Consider the following 21,517-nt stretch of genomic DNA (forward strand, 5'->3'; position numbering starts at 1 on the left):
TTTCAAATGTGACACTGTTGAGTGGAACTTCACTTTAAGTTGATTAGTGCTTCTCTTCCTTGCGCTGCTCCTATTGTACCTGTCGTTTGCCACACAAATGCTTTGACTGCATTAGCAACATTAAAGTGATTGTAAAGTCTTGTTTTTTATCTATAAAAATTTTATACTCGCCTGATCTGTGCAATGGACTTGCACAGAACAGCCCCGATCCTCCTCTTCTCGGGTCCCTCTTCTGTGCTCCTGGTCCATCCCTCCTGTTGAGTGCCCCAACAGCAAGCAGCTTGCTGTGGGGGTACCTGAGCTGAGTCACAGCTCCCTGAGTCTATTCAGACATGGAGCTGGGGCCTGACCCCTCTCTCTCCTGATTGGCTAACTGACTTTGATCGGCAACAGCGGGAGCCAGTGGCGCCACTGCTGTGTCTCAGCCAATAAGGAGGGAGAGTCTCCAACAGCCGAGACACTCGTGGGCATTGCTGGACAAAGAGGGAACTCGGGTAAGTATTAGGTGGGCTGTGGGGGGCTGCTGCCCACAGAAGTTTTATTTTTTTATCATAGAATGCATTAAGATAAAAAACCTTCTGCATTTATAACCACTTTTATGGTTAAAGCAATACAGCTCACAAGCAACATGCAGCATTTATTACTTTATTTTCATTTTTGCACAATAGATTTGTGTGTGAGCCCTGCAGTAATTGTTTATAGAGTTCACAGATATATTCCACTTATTACCTAAACAGTTTTTATTATTATTAAGTAATTTGAGTAGGAATTATCAGGAAGTATTTGCTGATGCGACTTTCAGATTTTTCATACTTTTTTTTCATAACATTTTAGGACCTTTCAATGTAAATTTGATTTCTATGAATTGATCTAAAGATATAGACATCTGAAGCTATATGCCAATCTCAGTTTTTTTTTGTGAGGTATAAACATGGTCTAGCAATATTTTAATAAATACTCAAACTAGGGAGTATAGAAAACTTTTCAGAACACCAAAAACAGGAGCCAACCTTTGCTTTTCTTTGCATGACTTTAAGGACACAAGCACACAGGTCAGATTAATTAAAATGAGTTGAAGGTCAGACTTTAGGATTACTGAATAAATGTGGAAGTCGTTGTACTACTTTATATGTATTACTTTTTATTCGATGTGTCCAGTGTGGTGCTGAGAAGAGGCTAGGTTGAGGGATAGCAATAGTATTGGACAGAGGATTACCAAATTGTGGATAAGTAGTGATATTCAAAGGGGCGCTACACTTTTACATTGGAGATGGGAGGACCGATACTTCCTCCAGGACATAGAGAATGCGAATGTGTACTGGGTATAGGAGATTGGCAGTGTTTTTTCAAAGATATTGTTTTAGTTGGGATGGGGACACACAAGTTTTCACACAAAATATACTTTATTCTCATTTCCAGAGACATTGTTGTTATGAAAGGATAAACATTATTGCCAATAGATTAACAGTCTTATTTGTTCATTTTACAGCTCTGTATTGTTTCATTTTCCCCATTTATGTTTACCACTAAAAAAACTTTTTTGTGTGGTTTGTTGCAGGTTATTCCAACTAAAGATAGAATTGAAGGCTTACTAGCATTTAAGGATAAACGGCCTCCTCGTTTCAAGGGAGAGTAAAAGGACCACAGCAATACCTTTCCTAAGAACATAGCAGAAGAAATGTGTTGGGGACCTTCTATGTTTGCATTGCCTCGAATCACACAGCCATGGAAAATCAAAACATTATGGCATGTGAAATGTGCCCATACATGTTCCTAATACTGTATATCACTCTCATAGTCTCTGACAGTGCCTGTGACAACAAGCGCAGTCAAAAACCTTTGTCTTGTAAGTTAACAGAAATGTCAGAGTCTTCAGCTCATAGCCAGCGCTAGTAAGGTCTGGGGCTGCACATGTGCATTTTGTTTTCTTTGCTTCAGCAGCATTGTACGTTACGAAACACTGTTCGAATAGAATGTAAAAATAATGTAAACTTAAGCCATATTAATTATTGTTCATATTATTAATTAAAGATGTCAGAAAACCATACCGGGCAAAAAAACATTTACAAGAAGTCCATTGACTAAATGTACTTGATTAATAAAGTTGTGTTGCATCAATCTGCATACTAGTTTGTGATGAGTTTGTGAAATAAAATAATGTTCAGCGAATGATATAAGCTGCTACTGCATTCTACCTCTCACAGTACAGATACAAGATTGGTTGCATTAGCTGGGGAATTCAGATAGCATATGACCAACATAAAACATATGTACTTTTTTGGGCTAAGGTAAGAACATTTTTCAGGTGTGCTCTATATAACAGTTACTGTATGCTTTGGTTTGGGGATCTTGATTAAAGAGGAGAGCAGTTGATACCACTTTCATCATAAGTGTGTATGAATATATATATATATATATATATATATATATATATATATATATATATATACAGTTTATGGTCGTTACCCTCTGACCGAGAGAGATGTGGATCACATAAACACGCGACAAGACTTACAACATAAATAGACCTGAAGTGTGCCTTGGTGGTCTGGTCAGTATGCCAAGAAAAGGGGGCATACCCAAGGTAAGTAATGGGTAGTTAATTGAAGAAGGATATGCTGAGAAGTGCCCTGAAAAAGGGAAGGGCGGGAGGGTGTCGAATGTGATTGAATGCGCAGACTCACGGACATGAGGTGAGCTGGGAAGAGTCGGCCCAGTGACGTGTAGTACCACACACTGAACCGACAAAGAGCATGTGTGAGTGGGCTGCTTAAATACCCTCCGGGCTCCTCCCATAAACTCAGGCCACCATACTGGCCTTCTTATATGTCCTGAAGATTTTTATATACGCCACACGTAATCCATATCTCCTGCGCTTTAAGCGCCCTTTCAGCCTAATGGTATAATGCATCTTCCTGGAAACCATGCTCTGCAGTAAACACACTCCCCGAACCTACTGTAACAATTCAAAGGCTCCCATTTTTACGGTTGACTTGAATCCTTATTCGGCATTGTTCAGAGAACAACGCATACCTGGATTATACTACTGTTCCTGTGGATGGGAGATTATCTGTAGAGGCACACAAAGGGGCCCCCCTAAATGTGTTGCTCAGGCACACCAGGGTGACACGAGTGTACATTCGCTCATAACCAATAATGTATTTTCAGAGAGAACACATCCCCTCAGACGATCGTTTTGTGCATTGCACAGGACCTTCACTGGCGGACATATCCCCACTCTGAAAACACTTCTCTGCATCCTCAAGAAGCTTTTCACTACCAGACAGATCTCAATCAGCATCAGCCGACCCCAGTCAGCTCTTTAGAGTGGGTTGCGGGAGTACTATCACTGGGCAACACTATGACAATACATATTAAATACATCTTCATAAAATTTCCACAAGTATCTCACAAAAGTGAGCACACCCCTCAAATTTTTGTAAATATTTTATTATATCTTTTTATGTGACAACACTGAAGAAATTACACTTTTCTACAATGTAAGGTAGTGAGTGTACAGCTTGTATAACAGTGTAAATTTTCTGTTCCCTCAAAATAACTCAACACACAGCCATTAATGTCTAAACCACTAGCAACAAAATTGGTGAAAATTGACAAATTGGGCCCAATTAGCCATTTTCCCTCCCCTTGCGGCATGTGACCTGTTAGTGTTACAAAGGTTTTAGGTGTGAATGGGGAGCAGGTGTGTTAAATTTGGTGTTATCGTTCTCACTCTCTCATACTGGTCATTGATAGTTCAACATGGCACCTCATAGCAAAGAACTCTGAGTATCTAAAAAAAAAAAATTGTTGCTCTACATGATGATGGCCTAGGCTATAATAAGATTGCAGAGACCCAGAAACTGAGCTGTAGCACAGTGGACAAGACCATACAGTGGTTTAAAAGGACAGGTTCCACTCAGAACAGGCCTTGCAAGGGTTGACCAAAAAAGTTGAGTGCACGTGCTAAACATTATTTCCAGAGATTGTCTTTGGGAAATAAACACGAGTGCTGCCAACATTGCTGCAGAGGTTAAAGGGGTGGGGGTCAGCCTGTCAGTACTCAGACCATACGCCACACACTGCATCAAATTGGTCTGCATGGCTGTCATCTGATTAGGAAGCCTCTTCTAAAGATCTTAAGACAAGCAGACTAAGGACATGGATTACTGGTACCATGTCTTGTGGTCTGATCATACCAAGATAAACGTATTTGGTTCAGATGGTGTCAAGCGTGTGTGGCGGCAACCAGGGGAGGATTGCGAAGACAAGCGTGTCTTGCCTACAGTCAAGCATGGTGGTGGGAGTGTCATGGTCTGGGGCTGCATGAGTGCTGCCGACACTGGGAGCTACACTTCATTGGGGGAACCATGAATGCCAACATGTACTGTGACATACTGAAGCAGAGCATGATCCCCTCCCTTCAGAGACTCGGCCACAGGGTGGTTTCCAACATAATGACCCCAAACACACATTCAAGATGATCATTGCCTTGCTAAAGAAGCTGAGGGTTAAGGTGATGGACTGGCCAAGCATGTCTCCAGACCTAAACTCTATTGAGCATCTGTGAAGCATCCTCAAACGAAAGGTGGAGGCGTGGAAGGTCTCTAACATCCACCAGCTCTGTGATGTTGTCATGGAGGAGTGGAAGAGGAATCCAGTGGCAACCTGTAAATCTCTAGTGAACTCCATGCCCAAGAGGGCTAAGGCAGTGCTGGAAAATAATGGTGGCCACACACCATCGTTTTCTGAAAAATGCTGTAGCAAAGCGCGGTTACGTACAACACGTACGACGGCACTCTGTTCCATTCAAGCTCCCGTCTAATAACTTGCTTCTGAGCATGCGCTGGTTTAAAACGTTGTTTAAAACGTAGTTTTAGCCCACACGATAATTTTTTATGACACAAACGACATAAAAAATTGAAGCATGTTCGAATTTTTTTTGGTCGTTTTTTTAAAGACAAAAACGATGTGAAGCCCACACACGATCATTTTAAATGACGTTTTTAAAAACGTTGTTTTATTTCATCACAAAAAATGACCGTGTGTACGCGGCATTAGACATTAATGGCTGTGAGTTATTTTGAGGGGACAGCAAATTTACACTGTTATGCAAGCTGTACACTCACTACTTTACATTGTAGCAAAGTGTAATTTCTTCAGTGTTGTCACATGAACAGATATAATAAAATATTTACAAAAATGTGAGGGGTCTACTCACTTTTGTGAGATACTATGTATGTGTGTGTATGTATATATATATACAGCCCTCAAAATTTCCACTCGCCTACTAGCATTTGATTTAAGCTGGGGGCAAGTGATGACAGGGCTGCATGACCAATCTCCCTCCAATCTGTGCCTACACTTAGAGTCCCGATGAGATTGGCGGCCGAAGAGGAAAGGTGCATGCTCAGGAAAAGTAGTCTGGTGAGCCGTGCACAGGCAGAGCAGTACACAGGTGCTCTACTTACAATTCTCATTAATTAAGCCATGGGACCCAACAGTATGACCTCTCTGAGCCTGCCCCCCTCCCCCGGGCCCCGACCAATGTAGCTGGAGAGAAGAAAGTAATGAGTGAGGTGGAGGAATGCCAAAATTACCACTCCGGTGCAGCGCTCACTGAAAGTTGCCCTGACATGAGAGCGGCAGCCTTCTAGTTTGTGCAGTTTTCTTCTCCTTGTGCTCTATGTAAGTGTCCAACAGTTTAGCCTGAGCACTGTGAACAGACTGGTCTCAATGTGTGCTGTGCGCTGTGCTATGGTGTCAATGGCTGTGCAGTTGTGTGGATCTCAGCGCTGGATTGTACTCCCTCCCGCTGTGCTGCAGCTCCTCTCCTCTCTGCCAGCCTGAATAAAAGGGGGAAGTGGGGACATGCAAGCGTGGAGCCGCACACACAGGCTCCTGATGATGAGATGAATGGGAGAGAGAGAGAGGATGGATGGGGGTTGCAGAGGAGACAGCAAGAGAATGGGGAAGAGACCCAGTTCTAGTGCCCTGTCCCTCTGGTCTGCCCCCAGTGCCCTGTCCCTCTGGTCTGCCCCCAGTGCCCTGTCCCATTTTGTTAAAGTTGTTGTTGGTAATATTTAATTTTGTAACTTGATTCTGCATAAAACATTGTCATTCCATGAGATAATCTACGAGGGGGTGTTTACGGGTGCAATTAGGCGCAGGGCAGTGTATGAATTAGGTGGGGCAACTGGTGGCGAGTAACTCTTGAGGCCTGGCTAGTAGCTCAGGACTTGAAATTTTGAGCCCTGTGTATATATATATATTTATATATATATATATATATATATATATATACACAGGCATACCCACTTTTAAGTACACAATGGGATTTATTTACTAAAGCTGGAAAGCGCAAAATCAGGCTAACTTCTGCATAGAAACCAATGAGCTTCTAACCCCAGATTGTTCAATTAAGCTTTGGAAATAAAACCTGGAAGCTCATTGGTTTCTATGCAGAAGTGAGCCTGATTTTTGCACTTTCCAGCTTTAGTAAATAAACCCCATTGTGTACTTAAAAGTGGGGTATGCCTTTGTATGTATATATATATATATATATATATAAAATGTGTGTGTGTGTGTGTGTGTGTGTGTGTGTGTGTGTATATATATATATATATATATATATATATATATATACAGGTGGTTCTCAAAAAATTAGCATATTGTGATAAAGTTCATTATTTTCTGTATTGTACTGATAAACATTAGACTTTCATATATTTTAGATTCATTACACACAACTGAAGTAGTTCAAGCCTTTTTATTGTTTTAATATTGATGATTTTGGCATACAGCTCATGAAAACCCCAAATTCCTATCTCAAAAAATTAGCATATCATGAAAAGGTTCTCTAAACGAGCTCTTAACCTAATCATCTGAATCAACTAATTAACTCTAAACACCTGCAAAAGATTCCTGAGGCTTTTAAAAACTCCCAGGCTGGTTCATTACTCCAAACCGCAATCATGGGTAAGACTGATGACCTGACTGCTGTCCAGAAGGCCATCATTGACACCCTCAAGCAAGAGGGTAAGACACAGAAAGAAATTTCTAAACGAATAGGCTGTTCCCAGAGTGCTGTATCAAGGCACCTCAGTGGGAAGGAAAAAGTGTGGCAGAAAACGCTGCACAACAAGAGGAGAGGAGACCGGACCCTGAGGAAGATTGTGGAGAAGGACCGATTCCAGACCTTGGGGGACCTGCGGAAGCAGTGGACTGAGTCTGGAGTAGAAACATCCAGAGCCACCGTGTACAGGCATATGCAGGAAATGGGCTACAGGTGCCGCATTCCCCAGGTGAAGCTACTTTTGAACCAGAAACAGCGGCAGAAGCGCCTGACCTGGGCTACAGAGAAGCAACACTGGACTGTTGCTCAGTGGTCCAAAGTACTTTTTTCGGATTAAAGCAAATTTTGCATGTCATTCGGTAATCAAGGTGCCAGAGTCTGGAGGAAGACTGGGGAGAGGGAAATGCCTGAAGTCCAGTGTCAAGTACCCACAGTCAGTGATGGTCTGGGGTGCCATGTCAGCTGCCGGTGTTGGTCCACTGTGTTTTATCAAGGGCAGGGTGAATACAGCTAGCTATCAGGAGATTTTGGAGCACTTCATGCTTCCATCTGCTGAAAAGTTTTATGGAGATGAAGATTTCATTTTTCAGCACGACCTGGCACCTGCTCACAGTGCCAAAACCACTGGTAAATGGTTTACTGACCATGGTATTACTGTGCTCAATTGGCCTGCCAACTCTCCTGACCTGAACCCCATAGAGAATCTGTGGGATATTGGGAAGAGAAAGTTGAGAGACGCAAGACCCAACACTCTGGATGAGCTTAAGGCCGCTACCGAAGCATCCTGGGCCCCCATAACACCTCAGCAGTGCCACAGGCTGATTGCCTCCATGCCACGCCGCATTGAAGCAGTCATTTCTGCAAAAGGATTCCCGACCAAGTATTGAGTGCATAACTGAACAGAATTATTTGAAGGTTGACTTTTTTTTAATTAAAAACACTTTTCTTTTATTGGTCGGATGAAATATGCTAATTTTTTGAGATAGGAATTTTGGGTTTTCATGAGCTGTATGCCAAAATCATCAATATTAAAACAATAAAAAGGCTTGAACTACTTCAGTTGTGTGTAATGAATCTAAAATATATGAAAGTCTAATGTTTATCAGTACATTACAGAAAATAATGAACTTTATCACAATATGCTAATTTTTTGAGAACCACCTGTGTATATATATATATATATATATGTATACACAGTGCCTTGCGAAAGTATTCGGCCCCCTTGAACTTTGCGACCTTTTGCCACATTTCAGGCTTCAAACATAAAGATATAAAACTGTAAAATTTTTTGAAGAATCAACAAGTGGGACACAATCATGAAGTGGAACGAAATTTATTGGATATTTCAAACTTTTTTAACAAATAAAAAACTGAAAAATTGGGTGTGCAAAATTATTTGGCCCCTTTACTTTCAGTGCAGCAAACTCTCTCCAGAAGTTCAGTGAGGATCTCTGAATGATCCAATGTTGACCTAAATGACTAATGATGATAAATAGAATCCACCTGTGTGTAATCAAGTCTCCGTATGAATGCACCTGCACTGTGATAGTCTCAGAGGTCCATTTAAAGCGCAGAGAGCATCATGAAGAACAAGGAACACGCCAGGCAGGTCTGAGAGGTTGTGGAGAAGTTTAAAGCCGGATTTGGATACAAAAAGATTTCCCAAGCTTTAAACATACCAAGGAGCACTGTGCACGCGATAATATTGAAATGGAAGGAGTATCAGACCACTGCAAATCTAGGAAGACTAGGCATGTGCATTTCGTATCGTTCCGAATCGAAATTCGGACAAATTTTTCATTATTCGGACATTCGGATGCATACGAATTCCCGAATTGTAATTTTAACGAATTTACCGAATCCGAACGAACGTTTTCGAAACGAAAACCTGCGGACGAAATTTGATCGAACATCGAACACAACTTCTATTCGTATCATATTCGAAAACAAATTCTATTCGAATCGAATTCGAAAACAATTCGATTCCAAAACAAATTCAAATGAAAATTGAAAGCAAATTTGAATCAAAATCTAAAAAATATAAATCGATTTCTAAAAAAGAATGCAATAAAATAGAATATAAAATAATAAAACAATAGAATGAAAAATCAAAGAATAGTAAAGAACAGAATGGAATTTAATAGAATGTAATCAAATACAATAGAATATGACCTGGCTTCTTCTATCTATCTTCTATCTATCTTCCATTTTCTGAAATTCGAAATTCATATAGAATGAACTCAAATTCGAATAGAAAAATATTAAAAGAGTAGAATAATAAAATATATATATAAATATATTTTTTTCTGCTCTATTCTAATATTTTTCTATTCGAATTTGAGTTCATTCTATATGAATTTCGAATTTCAGAAAATGTTTTTTTATATATATATATATATATATATATATATAACCATTTTCTGAAATTCGAAATTCATATAGAATGAACTCAAATTCGAATAGAAAAATATTAGAAGAGTAGAATAATAAAATATATATATATAAATATATTTTTTTCTGCTCTATTCTAATATTTTTCTATTCGAATGTAATGTATGGTTATATATATAAATGTAATTTTATAGAATGAACTCAAATTCGAATAGAAAAATATTAGAATAGAGCAGAATAAAGTATATTTATATATATATATATATATATATATATATATATATATATATATATATATTCTACTCTTCTAATATTTTTCTATTCGAATTTGAGTTCATTCTATATGAATTTCGAATTTCAGAAAATGGAAGATAGGTAGAAGATAGATAGAAGAAGCCAGGTCATATTATATTGTATTTGATTACATTCTATTAAATTCCATTTTGTTCTTTACTATTCTTTGATTTTCATTCTATTGTTTTATTATTTTATATTCTATTTTATTGTATTCTTTTTTAGAAATCGATTTATATTTTTTAGATTTTGATTCAAATTTGCTTTCAATTTTTATTCGAATTTGTTTTCGAATCGAATTGTTTTCGAATTTAACACATGTAGCGAATCTAACTTAACGAAATTAATTAAATAACGAATTAAAACGAAACACATTTTTCCCTTTTGCACATGCCTAACGAAGACCTGACCGTCCCTCTAAACCTTCAGCTCATACAAGGAGAAGACTGATCAGAGATGCAGCCAAGAGGCCCATGATCACTCTGGATGAACTGCAGAGATCTACATCTGAGGTGGGAGACTCTGTCCATAGGACAACAATCAGGCCCCCGTACACACGACCGAGTTTCTCGGCAGAATTCAGCCAGAAACTCGATCGGAGCTGGATTCTGCCGAGAAACTCGGTCGTGTGTACACTTTTCACCGAGGAAGCCGACGAGGAACTCGTAGGGCCAAATAGAGAACATGTTCTCTATTTCCTCGCTGTTCAATGAGGAAAGTTGGCCCGCCGAGATCCTCGGCGGCTTCAACACAGAACTCGACGAGGAACTCGATGTGTTTGTCACGTCGAGTTCCTCGGACGTGTGTACGGGGCCTCAGTCGTATACTGCACAAATCTTGCCTTTATGGAAGAGTGGCAAGAAGAAAGCCATTTCTTAAAGATATCCATAAAACGTGTCGTTTAAAGTTTGCCACAAGCCACCTAGGAGACACACCACACATGTGGAAGAAGGTGCTCTGGTCAGATGAAACCAAAATCGAACTTTTTGGCAACAATGCAAAACGTTATGTTTGGCGTAAAAGCAACACAGCTCATCACCCTGAACACACCATCCCCACTGTCAAACATGGTGGTGGCAGCTTCATGGTTTGGGCCTGCTTTTCTTCAGCAGGGACAGGGAAGATGGTTAAATTGATGGGAAGATGGATGGAGCCAAATACAGGACCATTCTGGAAGAAAACCTGATGGAGTCTGCAAAAGACCTGAGACTGGGAGGGAGATTTGTTTTCCAACAAGACAATGATCCAAAACATAAAGCAAAATCTACAATGGAATGGTTCACAAATAAACATATCCAGGTGTTAGAATGGCCAAGTCAAAGTCCAGACCTGAATCCAATCAAGAATCTGTGGAAAGAACTGAAAACTGCTGTTCACAAACGCTCTCCACCCAACCTCACTGAGCTTGAGCTGTTTTGCAAGGAGGAATGGGCAAACATTTCAGTCTCTCGATGTGCAAAACTGATAGAGACATACCCCAAGCGACTTACAGCTGTAATCGCAGCAAAAGGTGCCGCTACAAAGTATTAACTTAAGGGGGCTGAATAATTTTGCACACCCATTTTTTCAGTTTTTTATTTGTTAAAAAAGTTTGAAATATCCAATAAATTTCGTTCCACTTCATGATTGTGTCCCACTTGTTGATTCTTCAAAAAAATTACAGTTCTATATCTTTATGGTTGAAGCCTGAAATGTGGCAAAAGGTCGCAAAGTTCAAGGGGGCCGTATACTTTCGCAAGGCACTGTATACACACACACACAGAGTTGTGCTCATAAGTTTACATACCCTAACAGAATTTATGATTTCTTGGACATTTTTCTGAGAATATAAATGATAACACAAAAACTTTTCTTAATCACTCATGGTCAGTGTTTGGCTGAGGCCATTTATTCTCTATCAATCAGCTGTATTTACTCTTTTTAAATCATAATGAAAACGGAAACCACCCAAATGATCAAAAGTTGACATACCCCAGTTCTTAATACCCTGTATTGCCCCCTTTAATATCAATGACAGTTTGAAGTCTTTTGTGGTATTTGTGGATGAGGCTCTTTATCTTCTCAGATGGTAAAGCTGCCCATTCCTCTTGGCAAAAAGCCTCCAGTTCCTGTAAATTCTTGGACTGTGTGTTGCATGAACTACCCATTTGAGATCTCCCCAGAGTGGATCAATGATATTGAGGTTAGGAGACTGAGATGGCCACTCCAGAACCTTCACTTTATTCTGCTGTAGCCAATGACAGTTTGACTTGGCCTTGTGTTTTCAATCGTCGTCATGTTGGAATGTCCAATTACGTCCCATGCACTGCTTCCTGGCTGATGAATGCAAATGTTCATCTTGCCATCAATTTTGACCAAATTTCCTTTGCCTTTGTAGCTCGCACATCCCCAAAACATCAGCAATCAACCTCCGTGTTTCACAGTAGGAATGGTGTACCTTTCATCATAGGCCTTGTTGACTCCTCTACAAATGTAGTGTTTATGGTTGTGGGCAAAAAGCAAAATTTTGGTCTTATCACTCCAAATGACTTTGTGCCAGAAGGTTTGAGGCTTGCCTCTGTGCTGTTTGGCGTATTGTAAGCGGGATACTTTGTGGCATTTGTGTAACAATGGTTTTCTTCTGGTGACTCAACCATGCAGCCCATTTTTCTTGAAGTGCCTCCTTATTGTGCATCTTGAAACAGCCACACCACATATTTCAGAGTCCTGTATTTCACCTGAAGTTATTTGTGGTTTTTTTTTTTTGCATCCCTGCAATTTCCTGGCAGTTGTGGCTGAAATTTTAGTTGGTCTACCTGACCGTGGTTTGGTTTCAACAGAACCCCTAATTTTCCACTTCTTGATTAGAGTTTGAACACTGCTGATTAACATTCTCAATTCCTTGGATATCTTTTTATATTCCTTTCCTGTTTTATACAGTTCAACTACCTTTTCCAGCAGATCCTTTGACAATTCTTTTGCTTTCCCCATGACTCAGAATCCAGAAACGTCAGTGCAGCACTAGACGAAAGATGCAAGGGTCTGTCAGGAGTCCAGGAACTCATTGACCTTTTATATACACACACACACTAATTACAAGCAAACAGATCACAGGTGAGGATGGTTACTTTACTAGCCATTCAACCCCCTTTGTGTCAACTTGTGTGCATGTTATCAGGCCAAAATCACCAGGGTATGTAAACTTTTGATCAGGGTCATTTGGGTAGTTTCTGTTGCGATTATGATTTAAAAAGAGTAAACACAGTTGATTGACAATAAATTGCTTCAACCAAACACTAACCATGAGTGAAAGAAAAGTTTTTGTGTTATAAAACATATTCTTGGAAAAATGGTCAAGAAATCATGAATTCTGCCAGGGTATATAAACTTATGAGCACAACTGTGTGTGTATATATATATATATATATATATATATATATATATATATATATATATATATATATATATATATATACAGGTGGTTCTCAAAAAATTAGCATATTGTGACAAAGTTCATTATTTTCTGTAATGTACTGATAAACATTAGACTTTCATATATTTTAGATTCATTACACACAACTGAAGTAGTTCAAGCCTTTTTATTGTTTTAATATTGATGATTTTGGCATACAGCTCATGAAAACCCAAAATTCCTATCTCCAAAAATTAGCATATTTCATTTGACTAATAAAAGAAAAGTGTTTTTAATAAAAAAAAAGTCAACCTTCAAATAATTATGTTCAGTAATGCACTCAATACTTGGTCGGGAATCCTTTTGCAGAAATGACTGCTTCAATGCGGCGTGGCATGGAGGCAATCAGCCTGTGGCACTGCTGAGGTGTTATGGAGGCCCAGGATGCTTCGGTAGCGGCCTTAAGCTCATCCGGAGTGTTGGGTCTTGCGTCTCTCAACTTTCTCTTCCCAATATCCCACAGATTCTCTATGGGGTTCAGGTCAGGAGAGTTAGCAGGCCAATTGAGCACAGTAATACCATGGTCAGTAAACCATTTAATAGTGGTTTTGGCACTGTGAGCAGGTGCCAGGTCGTGCTGAAAAATTAAATCTTCATCTCCATAAAGCTTTTCAGCAGATGGAAGCATGAAGTGCTCCAAAATCTCCTGATAGCTAGCTGCATTCACCCTGCCCTTGATAAAACACAGTGGACCAACACCAGCAGCTGACATGGCACCCCAGACCATCACCATCATTTGCTTTCATCCGAAAAAAGTACTTTGGACCACTGAGCAACAGTCCAGTGTTGCTTCTCTGTAGCCCAGGTCAGGTGCTTCTGCCGCTGTTTCTGGTTCAAAAGTGGCTTGACCTGGGGAATGCGGCACCTGTAGCCCATTTTCTGCACACGCATGTACACGGTGGCTCTGGATGTTTCTACTCCAGACTCAGTCCACTGCTTCCGCAGGTCCCCCAAGGTCTGGAATTGGTCCTTCTCCACAATCTTCCTCAGGGTCCGGTCACCTCTTCTCGTTGTGCAGCGTTTTCTGCCACACTTTTTCCTTCCCACAGACTTCCCACTGAGGTGCCTTGATACAGCACTCTGGGAACAGCCTATTCGTTCAGAAATTTCTTTCTGTGTCTTACCCTCTTGCTTGAGGGTGTCAATGATGGCCTTCTGGACAGCAGTCAGGTCGGCAGTCTTACCCATGATTGCGGTTTGGAGTAATGAACCAGCCTGGGAGTTTTTAAAAGCCTCAGGAATCTTTTGCAGGTGTTTAGAGTTAATTAGTTTATTCAGATGATTAGGTTAAGAGCTCGTTTAGAGAACCTTTTCCTGATATGCTAATTTTTGGGGGTTTTCATGAGCTTTATGACAAAATCATCAATATTAAAACAATAAAAAGGCTTGAACTACTTCAGTTGTGTGTAATGAGTCTAAAATATATGAAAGTCTAATGTTTATCAGTACATTACAGAAAATAATGAACTTTATCACAATATGCTAATTTTTTGAGAACCACCTGTATATATATATATATATGTATGTATGTGTGTGTGTGTGTATATATATATATATATATATATATATATATATATATAAAAATACACATACATATACACTCAGCGGCCACTTTATTAGGTACACCTTGCTAGTACTGGGTTGGACACCCTTATGCCCACAGAACTGCCTTAGGCTGGATTCACACATATGCATTTTTTGTGCTTTTTGCAGATTTGCACTACAGAACGTGTTCCATAGGAAACCATGTTAAATGGACTGTAGTGCAAATCTGCAAAAAGCACAAAAATGCATAGGTGTGAAACATTCCTAAGAGATTTTGGTCCAAATTGACATGATAGCATCATGCAGTTGCTGGAGATTTGTTGGCATCCATGATGAAGATCTCCCGTTCCATCACACCCCACAGGTGCTCTATTGGTTTGAGATCTGGTGACTGTGGAGGCCATTGGAATACAGTGAACTCATTGTCATGTTCATGAAACCAGTGGTGAGATGATTTGAGTTTTGTGACATGGTGCATTATCCTGCTGGAAGTAGCCATCAGAAGATGGTACACTGTAGTCATAAAGGGATGGACATGATCAACAATACTCGGGTAGGTCGTGGCGTTTAAATAATGCTCAATTGCTACTAAGGGGCCCAAAGTGTGCCAAGAAAATATCCCCCACACCATTACAACATCAGCCTGAACTGTTGATACAAGGCAAGATCCATGCCTTCATGTTGTTTATGCTAAATTCTGACCCTACCTTCTGAATGTTGCAGCTAAATTTGTGACTCAATATTTTATTTGTATTTTAAAAAATAATCTATTTTTTTAGAATCTGAATTTTTAGTTTTGCCAGCTAAAACGCATGAACAAAAGTCAAACGAAAAAAGTTACATTGTTCATGCGTTTTAACAAGAAAAAACACATTTTTCGATTCTAAAAAATAAAATAAAAAATTGGATTTAAAATCAAAACATTTTGGAATGTTATCTAAAAAAAACCCCCAAAAAATAATATATTTTTGGAATAAAAAAAACAAAACAAAAACTTTTCACCAAAAAAATATATATTTTAAAAAAATAACAAAAAATATGTATACATTTAAAATGTGAAACAATAAAAAATGTTTTATACTCAACAATGTGTGGCTTCTTATATCAATGTTGCCTAAAAGAACAAATAAATATTTGTGGTGTTTACATTGACAATGATGGGTATTTAGTAAAGGAAAATACACATGGCACTACAATGGCACTAGGATAACCTAGGAGAAAGATAAAAGATACCCAAATGACAAAAAACACACAAAAAAAAAAAAACTTTTTAATTAAAAAATGACATTTTATTAGACATTTTTCCTCAAAGATCATCAGGCAACCTGCAACATGGCTAGAAAACGGTCTTTAAAGCATCAGAAAACGATCTTTTTTTTTCTTTTCTCTCTTTATTGATTTTTTTTCCTTTCTCATATACAAATATACATTTCACATTTTCATTTATAAAAATCACATTAATACAAACATTCCATTACATACTTTGCATCTTATTCCCATTTACCTCTTTCTTATCCCTTTCTTCCATTGCTGTAGTTCCTTCCCACTTCCGTGCCTCCCTACCCTGAAGCTGTTGTCACATTTTCTATCCAATTTGCCCATATTTTCTTTTACTTTTCCCCATTTCCTCTATTATAGTATGTCTCTTTATACAGTGACAAATTATTATTTATCAAGTTTTTCCATTGCGCCACAGAGGGGGGCTTCCAGTTTTTTTCCAATTTAACACTATGACCTTTCTTGCGTAAAAACGATCTTTAAAGCACGAAGACTGAAAAGTGCGAATCGTCTCTCACCAAACTTTTACTAACACGCGGTAACACGAAATCAGCAAAAGCAGCCCCAAGGGTGGCGCCATCCGAATTGAACTTCCTGTTTATAGTGCCGTTGTACGTCACATCGCTTTGCTAGAGCATTTTTTTTGTCACGATTGTGTGTAGGCAAGGCCGTTTTAATGATCGGATTGAAAAAAACGTAGTTTTTTCTAGAGCCTGAAAAACATTGTTTTTTACAACCCGAAAAATTATCGTGTGTACGCGGCATTACACTTTTTATCCCCAATCTAGAAAACCTAAATTCCTTTACTGTCTATTATATTGCTACAGTTTATTATTACTATTTTACAGGATTTATATAGCGCCAACAGTTTGCAGAGCATTATACAACATGAGGGCAGACAGTACAGTTACAATACAATTAAATTAAATACAGAAGGAAGCAGAGTGCCCTGCTCATTAGAGCTTACAAGCTAAGAGGGATCCCATCATACTGACTTTAGATACGAAGCCTTGACTGAGAAAGGTCGGTGACATTAATTTCATACAGGATTTATATAGTGGCAACGGTTAGCGCAGCGCTTTACAATATGAGGGCAGACAGTACAATTACAATACAATTCAATACAGGAGGAAATAGAGGGCCCTGCTCATTAGAGCTTACAATCTAGAAGTTTACATATTAAACTATCAAACTCTGGCTTGATAGGAATAATGGTGCCTCAATGACATAAGTCTTTCCAGGAATCATGCCAAACTATCAAACTGTGCCAGCTTAAAACCGGCATTGTCATTTTTTATGTACATTGCATTTGAATGTTTAGGTATCCTGCAGACACTCCGCTATATTTACTTTTAGCGTTCAGAAATATAAAGCAGAATTTAGATGCACTTTACACACAAACATGCTGCTGCTGTTCTGTTCGCTTCTGTACATTGAAAAATAACATCACATGGCATTGTTTAAAGACTGTAATTCCCTGCTAGGAATATATATATGAGTTTAATTGCTATTCTTACAGTACAGTGAAATGATAAAGAACATCTTGTTTTATCACACGCAGCAATTCGACTTCGAAAAACATGAACCTCATTAGAGTTATATTGTCTGTGTTGAAGTGTTGGGGTTGATTTTTCTAGGTAAGCTGAGTTGCATGTCAAAGAGTGACTTCAGGTAAACTTGACTTCTTCGAAGTCCTGATAGAGTGAAACATCGGTTGTAAGATTGGGATGTCTTCTTTGTCTGTGTTTGTCAAATTAGTCAGAGTTAGATCTATCTGTTTCTGATAGAGTCACCATCTATTGTACAGAGTCAAATTTGGGCTTTGTTCATAAAGCAATGCAATGTCTCTTTTTGATTTACTGGCTTAAGCCAGCTGAAGACTATTGTCCAATGAGCAATTGTTTATATACTGTATGTCAGTTTATCGTGCTTTATGATATGCAAATGTATTTTTATTTAATGCAATTATGCCCCAAAATGTATCCATTAACCTCCTTTCTTGCCATCAAATGAGGCTATGTATTAATATTGGGTGTAAGCAAATTAACCTACCAGTTGACAGTTACATGGCCACAGAATTGAACCCCCTCCTTCCTTTCCCTGACCTCCAAATATGATCCTTGGCATTCCAATGTTCTAAAAAATGTCAACCCTAGGTTAAAACAAATGCATTCTGTCCCAAAACATAAAAAAAGTCTGGTTATAAAAAGTCTATTTTCCAGTTGTCGAATGACATAGATTTCTAGTATCCAAAAACACATGTAGAGATAAATCACAAATGCCCTAGGACAGACAAACAGGTTCAACCAAGTTTTACTTTTAGTCGGATGAGAATTCTTTGAATGTCATTTTGCATGTTGTATAATTTTAGCTTGAGGTTATTTGAAAATAACACAGTTACATAATCCAGCAAGGGCTTGCCGAGACTAGCTGTTGGTTTACAGATGATAATTCATGTCAAGCTTTATTTAAGTGATATCTCTAGAGAGAAGAATATGTTGCATGAAATATATAATTCGATAATATAACCTTTCTTCTTTAGTTCTAACGTTTAAACTTAAAGGACAAATTAAAGTTACTGTGAAATCATTACACAGTTGCTTTTTAATTACTAGTATAGTACTAGTAAAGAAGTTCTAAAGACAACATTTATTTGTAATTGTAGTATTATTGACGAATATAAATTGCATTTTCGGTACGTTCTTAGACCTTCCATCCTTAATTATGCGTGTTATGCATAAAAGTTCACAAAAATACACTTCACCCAGAAAGAACTATAACAGTTTACAAGCTCACAGACACACAATCCGAACAGGTGCTTCTGCAACTCTAGCTTCAAAAGTAAAAATTCTAAATGATTTGATTTTATATATTTTTACTGATAATTGTTATCCTGGCATGAGTCAAGCACAAACATTTGTGAATATGAATTTCCAACCCATCTGCTAATATTTAAGTGCATCAAATGTAATCTGAAGTTGCAAACCACTTTATTTGGTGTGGGGCAGTCATTTGTGATATAGCTTATAGCTCAACATAATTTATATAGCTTATATGTTAGCTTGCAGTGCTCGGAAATTAGATCAAGTAGTGTTCTTCATAGAGCTCAGAGTGCACAGAATAATTAATACACTAAGGCCCAGATTCTCAACCGAGATACGACAGCGTATCTCCAGATACGCCGTCGTATCTATGCGACTGATTCTTAGAATCAGTTGCGCATAGATATCTATTAGATCCGACAGGCGTAAGTCTGTTACGCAGTCGGATCTCTTTTTTTTTTACCGCTAGGTGTCGCTTCCGTCGAGTATGCAAATTATCTAGATACACAAATTCCCGAACGTACGCGCAGCCGACGCAGTAAAGTTACGACGTTTACGTTAGGCTTTTCCCGGCGTATAGTTGCCCCTGATATATGAGGCGCAGCCAATGTTAAGTCTGGCCGTCGTTGCCGCGACGAAATTGGAAAAAGTTACGTCGAATGGGGCTGGACGTAATTTACGTCCACGTCAAAACCAATACGTCCTTGCGGCGTATTAGGAGCAATGCATACTGGGAGATTTCCACGGACGGCGCATGCGCCATTCGTGAAAAACGTCAATCACGTCTGGTCACAGTAGATTAACATAAAACACGCCCCCCCTTCCACATTTGAATTAGGCGGGCTTACGCCGACCGATTTACGCTACGCCGCCGCAACTTACGGAGCAAGTGCTTTGAGAATACAGCACTTGCCCGTGTAAGTTGCAGCGGCGTAACGTAAATCAGATACGTTACGCCGCCGCTAAGATACGCCAGTCTACGAGAATCTGTCCCTAACTCTCCCTGATTAAAATGTATCCCTAATGTTAACCCATCCTAATATAAACATAACACTCAGGCCTCGTACACACGACCGAGGAACTCGTTGTAAATGAAACATTGTTTTCCTCGACGAGTTCCTTGTTAGGCTTGTCGAGAAACTTGACAAGCTTTCTTTGCGTACACACTGTCAAGACCAAATCTTGTCGTTCTCAAACGACGTAAAACACGTACGACGGCACTATAAAGGGGAAGTTTGATTCCACAGACGCCACCCTTCTGAGCATGTGCGGGTTTCTAAGCATACACACGAACGTGTTTCTCGTCGAAAACCAGCCCGACGAGGAACACAACGAGGAAATTGAGACTCCCGAGGAGGAAAAAGAGAACTTGTTCTCTTTTTTTCTCATCGAGTTCCTCGACAGTTTTCTCGATGAAAAACATACACACGGCCGTTTTCCTCTGCAAAAAAGCTCTGCCACCAAGTTTCTTGATGGATTCTGTCGAGGAAAACGGTCGTGTGTACGAGGCCTAATACTAATTCTTCCTAATAAACATTCCTACCTGCACTTTGTTTTTCACTGGCATAAGATATGCATTCATCATGTAGTTTCATGGTGTCATTTATTGGCCTGTGCACACAGCCTATAGTAAATCTTCCTTAGTCAGCAATTTAAATTTATGCATAGACATTAGCATTAACTGACACCTACCAGGAGGAAACCACATATCTCACAATCCTCAAATCTCTCTTTCTAGCACTTCTAGCACTTGTGCAGGTGCAGTAATTAGATCTGACACAGAGAGCGCAGTAATGCAGCTTGAAGTTTTTTTTATTACGTTAGCACTCCCAAACTTGTGATGCAACACTAAGCGAATGGCAACATATGGGCTGGACGCTATATGACCTAAAACAGGGCAGGGTCTTGTTCCTTTGAAAACCTGAATCTAGCCCAGTGAGTTTTTAACATTCCTAAGTGAGCTGACATTGATTACTCTGTTGCACTGAAATAACTGTGTTATCAGCCATGCCTATTGGACTGCAAAACAGCTCCTATGTAATGAAGATAATGAGAAATTGTTATATAAAGTATTTATACCACTTTTTCAACATTTTGTCATGTTTTAACCAAAAACTTAAAAGTATTTTATTGGGATTTTATATGATAGACCAACACAAAATGAAACATAATTGTGAAGTGGAAGGTAAATGATAAATGGTTTTCAATTTTTTTTACAAATTAATATCTGAAAAGCGTGCCGTGCATTTGTATTCAGACCCCTTTACTTTGATACCCCTAAATAAAATCTTGTGGACACAATCACCTTCAGAAGTCACCTAATTAGTAATTAGAGTCCACCTGTGTGTAATTTAATCTCAGCATAAATACAGCTGTTCTGTGAAGCCCTCAGTAGTTTGTTAAAGAACCTTAGTGAACAAACAGCATCATGAAGTCCAGGGAACACACCAAACAGGTCAGGAATAAAGTTGTAGCAAGGTTAGGTTATAAAAAAAATATCCCAAGCTTTGAACATCTCACAGAGCACTGTTCGATCCATCATCCGAAAATAGAAAGAGTATTGCACAACTGCCAACCTACCAAGACATGACCGTCCACCTAAACTGACAGGCCGGGCAAGGAGAGCATTAATCAAAGAAGCAGTCATGGTAACTCTGGAGG

General features: G+C 39.0%; 1 protein-coding gene across 1 annotated transcript in view; it reads left to right on the plus strand.

The window, feature by feature from the left end:
* The window catches only part of AUH (AU RNA binding methylglutaconyl-CoA hydratase), a 298,019-nt gene extending 295,897 nt beyond the window's left edge, over positions 1 to 2,122 (plus strand). The window contains exon 10 of the mRNA XM_040354848.1: positions 1,559 to 2,122. Within this exon, the coding sequence (XP_040210782.1) occupies positions 1,559 to 1,636 (78 nt within the window). The 3' untranslated portion in view covers positions 1,637 to 2,122. The remainder of the gene's footprint in view (positions 1 to 1,558) is intronic.
* The last annotated feature ends 19,395 nt before the right edge of the window (positions 2,123 to 21,517 follow it).

The sequence above is a fragment of the Rana temporaria genome, chromosome 1 (genome assembly GCF_905171775.1).
Source record: "Rana temporaria chromosome 1, aRanTem1.1, whole genome shotgun sequence".
NCBI lineage: Eukaryota > Metazoa > Chordata > Amphibia > Anura > Ranidae > Rana > Rana temporaria.